Source organism: Oncorhynchus tshawytscha, linkage group LG14, assembly GCF_018296145.1.
Source record: "Oncorhynchus tshawytscha isolate Ot180627B linkage group LG14, Otsh_v2.0, whole genome shotgun sequence".
Taxonomy (NCBI): Eukaryota; Metazoa; Chordata; class Actinopteri; order Salmoniformes; family Salmonidae; genus Oncorhynchus; species Oncorhynchus tshawytscha.
The window spans coordinates 10,344,089-10,350,088 of NC_056442.1; the positions used below are offsets into that span (position 1 = coordinate 10,344,089).

Below are 6,000 nucleotides of genomic sequence, written 5' to 3' on the forward strand. Positions count from 1 at the left end.
CAGTTGTTCAGGGCTCAACAGGTGCTAGACATTAGCAGTGGTGTTAGTGGAGCCAGTCCAGAGCAACAGTGCCATTAGGACCTGTGGGGTAATAACCAAAGACACTGCAACCGGACGTCCATAATGGCTCAATAACATGTGGTGCCAACACCAGGCACTGCACCAGCAGCTCTACAAAAACAGTGCCTTGGCTGATTAAACTCAGGCTACCACTACAGAGAATAACATTCTTGCTTCCTGAGCCATTATTCTTAGCAGAAGCTAATGGCTAACTGTCATTTCAAAATGTTCTCTCTCCAATACAGTCCCATAAGTAACACACATGTGCTCAGTTTTAGTGCTTTGGGACTTTCCGAAATGTCCTGGGACATATTGACCAGGGCTGGGGTCAATTCAGGAAGTAAACTTAAATAACAACAATAATTTAAATAAGCATCTATTTTCAATGACTTCTGAATAAACTGATGAGTAGAAGCTATTTATTTAAAAAAGTATTCCATTTAGATTTTTTTGATTAAAATCACTTTTAAATTCAAATTGACCCCAGCCCTGAAAGGGACACCACCACTGTCTCTCAGGGGATATTTCTGCTGTGAGACTTAATATAAATACATTTCTTACATGAGCTGTTAAAGACATTGAGCACACGATCGGGGGAGGGGGTTTGCGTTGGAGAATACGTGTTGTAACTTAGCGGCAGTTAACTAGTTACTAACTCAGGTTCATCCTAAAAGAAAAGCTGAGGTGAATTTAGCCCTTAGTATTTACATTGCATTAATGGCTCTATAGTTTCAGTGACTGGGACAAGCCATTCAGAAATGGCAGCCTTATTTATCTGTGTTAGCGGCTCACCTCAGGGGAGATGTGTTTATTAATGTGCCACTTCCCCTGATAAATGAGGTAATGGAAAGCCGGGGCTGGCGCTCACCTCACCTCCTCGTCCCCCCTCCTCTCGCAGCGCCTCGCCTCCTTTTTCCCCCGGTGATTTATGTCAGCAAGCCAGGCACCAGGCAGCAACCGACCGACTGCAAGGCTGTGTGTGTGGACGACCAACTGCTAGGTTGTGTGTGTGGAGTGGACCCCTCCTCCTCCAGAGGCTGGGCTGGCCTTGAGTCCTGAGTGGCCATGTCACTAGGTAAGGCTGGCTATCACATTCACAGGCTGCTCTGGCCAGGCTTCCTGGGCTGAGTTCACTATGAGAGACAGATGGATGTGTCTATCTGGTTTAACTTCACTATGAGAGACAGAGGGATGTGTCTATCTGGTTTAACTTCACTATGAGAGACAGAGGGATGTGTCTATCTGGTTTAACTTCACTATGAGAGACAGAGGGATGTATCTATCAGATGGATGTGTTATCTGTGTTATCTGGTTTAACTTCACTATGAGAGACAGAGGGATGTATCTATCTGGTTTAACTTCACTATGAGAGACAGATGGATGTGTCTATCTGGTTTAACTTCACTATGAGAGACAGAGGATGTGTCTATCTGGTTTAACTTCACTATGAGAGACAGAGGGATGTGTCTATCTGGTTTAACTTCACTATGAGAGACAGAGGTTTAACTTCACTATGAGAGACAGATGGATGTGTCTATCTGGTTTAACTTCACTCAGAGGATGTGTCTATCTGGTTTAACTTCACTATGAGAGACAGAGGGATGTTCTATCTGGTTTAACTTCACTATGAGAGACAGAGGGATGTGTCTATCTGGTTTAGTATCTATCTGGTTTAACTTCACTATGAGAGACAGAGGGATGTGTCTATCTGGTTTAACTTCACTATGAGAGACAGAGGGATGTGTCTATCTGGTTTAACTTCACTATGAGAGACAGAGGGATGTGTCTATCTGGTTTAACTTCACTATGAGAGACAGAGGGATGTATCTATCTGGTTTAACTTCACTATGAGAGACAGAGGGATGTATCTATCTGGTTTAACTTCACTATGAGAGACAGAGGGATGTATCTATCTGGTTTAACTTCACTATGAGAGACAGAGGGATGTATCTATCTGGTTTAACTTCACTATGAGAGACAGAGGGATTCTATCTGGTTTAACTTCACTATGAGAGACAGAGGGATGTATCTATCTGGTTTAACTTCACTATGAGAGACAGAGGGATGTATCTATCTGGTTTAACTTCAGAGGGATGTATCTATGACTATGAGAGACAGAGGGATGTATCTATCTGGTTTAACTTCACTATGAGAGACAGAGGGATGTATCTATCTGGTTTAACTTCACTATGAGAGACAGAGGGATGTATCTATCTGGTTTAACTTCACTATGAGAGACAGAGGATGTATCTATCTGGTTTAACTTCACTATGAGAGACAGAGGGATGTATCTATCTGGTTTAACTTCACTATGAGAGACAGAGGGATGTATCTATCTGGTTTAACTTCACTATGAGAGACAGAGGGATGTATCTATCTGGTTTAACTTCACTATGAGAGACAGAGGGATGTATCTATCTGGTTTAACTTCACTATGAGAGACAGAGGGATGTATCTATCTGGTTTAACTTCACTATGAGAGACAGAGGGATGTATCTATCTGGTTTAACTTCACTATGAGAGACAGAGGGATGTATCTATCTGGTTTAACTTCACTATGAGAAACAGAGGGATGTATCTATCTGGTTTAACTTCACTATGAGAGACAGAGGGATGTATCTATCTGGTTTAACTTCACTATGAGAGACAGAGGGATGTATCTATCTGGTTTAACTTCACTATGAGAGACAGAGGGATGTATCTATCTGGTTTAACTTCACTATGAGAGACAGAGGGATGTATCTATCTGGTTTAACTTCCCTATGAGAAACAGAGGGATGTATCTATCTGTGCTGGGTTTAACTTCACTGTGAGGAGGACTATGATTTCAGTGGTGGAGAAGCTGTATGAGCCAAAGTGGCTGTGGTCTTGCTTCAACTTTTTTGGTAGTTAAGGTCCATTGTTTCTCTGTGTAGCATAGATATTACACTCCCAACAAGCCAACCGCATCATTCAGTACCCCGCCTTTGTCTTGGGAGCTGGGATACAGAGAGGCCTGCACAGTGTATTTCACTGTTTGGGAGTTGTTATGACAGTTTTTATACGCACAGCAGGCTGAGGCCTTTGGCTGCCTGCCCCTGGCTAGCCTGAGCAAGCAGAAGCTTGGCCCAGACACAATGCAACACAACAGCTCATTCAGAACCCCGGGCCTGCTGGATGCTATACAACTAAGAGACTGGAGGACAATGTTTACACTCTCACTGTGCGACCCAGGTAGACCGACTAGCGTCAGAGCAATAATTGAACTTGTCCGTGTGTCAAATCAAACCCTACCCTTCACCTGGGGCAGAGGAGCCCGATCTCTCTTTCTCGGGAGTGTTTGGAGCGAAGTGCGAGCTGCTTGAGGCGACATCGGTGGGGCGAGTTGTGTGTTTTATCGGCAGAGGAAGCAGTAGTGGCAGCAGCTGCTGTAGGAAGACCGGTAGCCGTGAGCCTCATACGGTGACGGATAAGGGCCGGCTGTATCTCCCATTGCCTTAACGTTTGCCGGGATTCCTTTAAATGTCACGCAGCAACGCAGTAAAAGGCAAGTGAATATCTGTGGCTGTCCTAATCTGAACCCATCTGTTATGACGAACACAGTCAAACTCGCCTGATACGCAAGCTTCTGTATCGGGTGGTCTTTGATGTCGTGTTCCCTCACACCACACCATAGCCTAATGGGTAACGCCACTGCACGGTAACACTATCCCTGTGTATAATAGTCCGTCTCCCCCTTAGACACCACTACCCTTTTAAGGTGACAGAGGTAGTTGAGGATGAAAGTGGGTGTTCATTACATTAAACAGACTTCTGGCCCAGGCGCCCTCTGCCTCACCCCTCCTCCCCCCTGTCCCCCTCCTCCAGTAAATGTCATCTCGGTACAATCAGTTCTGTTGTTTATGGAATGTCCTGGCACAGACTTGAGAGAGGGAAAATACTTACTGGACCTATACTGTGGTTACAGTACCTGAGGGCTTCTGGCCCTTTGAAGTTGTTTGTAATGAAAAATGTATAAAAAGCCTTTTTTTTGTTAGTTTTTTTGTTCTGCTGTCTACAGGTCCATTGATCTGGGTTTCATCATTCTCCTACGGTGAGGTTGTTGCAATCTCAGGGTTGCTTTTAAAAGTTACAGACTTTCCAATAAAAATGCCACCATATTATAGTCCTAGAGTACACACCGATACCAACAGGGGAAGGGGCAGGGGACACAAATAAAATCCTTCCCCTAAAATGAATGTTACAATTCATACCCACACACTTCCAAGGGTGGAAGTCTGGGAACTGGTGAAGTCTGAGATCTCCCCACTGTAAATCACCAGGAATTTAGCTCAAAAATACTCGTAAAAATGTTTCCACTTTTGAGACTGTGTTCCCATGCATTCCACCCCTTCCCACACAGACAGTATCAACCTGTTGTGTAGATACAACAGGTTTACGGTAAAGAGGGGTGGGCCTCTGTGGTCCCAGTCTAACTTACCTTCCATGGGGGTGATGTAGTCTGGCAGGTGTGCAGCTGCCGCCGCACCCCCCTGCATCAGCAGCTCTCCGTAGGGGTTACGATGGCTGGTCATCAGGTGGTAGTACTCAGCAGGGCTGGCTCCAGGAGGGGGAGGGGGAAACCCAAACAGACCCCGCTCTTTCAAGTGTTCATGTGCCACTGCATGGGGGCAGAGGAAGGAGGAGAATGAGTGAGGGAAGACAAGAACATTGCAGGGAGAGGAAGGAAGGTTTAGGGGGAATGAGGGATGAATGAGATGGAGAGAGAGAGCGAATGAGTGAGGGGGGGAGAAAGACATTCCAGATTCCAGCCCCGGTCGTTCGACTTGGTCTCACCACATGCTGCCGGAGCCGTTTGAAAAGGGTTAGGGTTAGGACTGGCGACATGACGGCACTTTCCTAGGGAGACATTATCTGCATCCCAAATGGCACTCTATTCCCTACATAGTGCACTACTTTTGACCAGGGCTCTATATAGAGAATATAGTGCCATTTGGGATGCAGTCATTGATGCAGGACAAGAGGAATGGGAGGTTAGTGATGTGCAGTGAGGCGTGTCAGTAGTCCTGCAGATTAAGAAGACAGATAGACAGATTGAGAGAGAGAGAGAGAGAAACAAAGTAGTGTTGGGGATTCTCTCTTTGAAAACATGCACAAACACACACACACACCCTGAAGGAGCACCCTGAATCCTACGGTGTTACTCTGTTAACAACTACACCCAGTAAAGTCCTTTTAAAAGTGTCAGGGGCAATAAGAGTGGGATATGGCCTATAGCTGCTGTTGAATAGCAGCACTCTGTCCCAGAGGCTTCCAAAGTCCATCTGTTTCTCCAGGAATTTAGGAGGAAATATCTGCTCGGTTTATGGTTTGGGTCAGGGTCCAGAGGAGGAAGAGACCAGGACTCCCCTCTTTCTCCCCTCTCTCTCTCTCTCTCTCTCTCTCTCTCTCTCTCTCTCTCTCTCTCTCTCTCTCTCTCTCTCTCTCTCTCTCTCTCTCCCCTAATGTGTCACCTCTCCCACTGGAAGTGATCTTTCAGACACAATTAGGCCGTGCTGCACTAAAAGAGAACAGACGTGTGCTTGTACTGACTACATACAGCAGAACCAGACCTTTATTTTCTCCTTCTCTCTCTCTCTCCTGGATCACATAACCACTTAAATGGAGGGAGTCACTTTGGATCAGCACAATGAGGAACACGTCGTTTGAAGCGATCCGATGAAGGCCATAGCAGAGCTGAGCCGTCCCCCGCCGTCCAACTGTTTTTTTTTCAATCAAATGAACAGGAAGTCCATAGAAAGAGAATGTGAATGACGAATAGAACACAGCGGACTGGGCCCAAAGGAATCCTGAGGCCTGTCAATGCTAATGTCATGCTAATGTGATGTAGCGCAGAAACGACAATAAGAAAAGAGCAGCAGAACCTCTGCCTGTTTATACCTCTGTTCTATGTGTTGGCCC

General features: G+C 45.6%; 1 protein-coding gene across 1 annotated transcript in view; it reads right to left on the reverse strand.

The window, feature by feature from the left end:
• The window catches only part of LOC112266529 (zinc finger protein GLI2), an 88,015-nt gene that overhangs the window by 32,014 nt on the left and 50,001 nt on the right, over positions 1–6,000 (reverse strand). Inside the window, exon 5 of the mRNA XM_024444086.2 lies at positions 4,520–4,699. Coding sequence (XP_024299854.1) covers positions 4,520–4,699 — 180 coding nt within the window. The remainder of the gene's footprint in view (positions 1–4,519; positions 4,700–6,000) is intronic.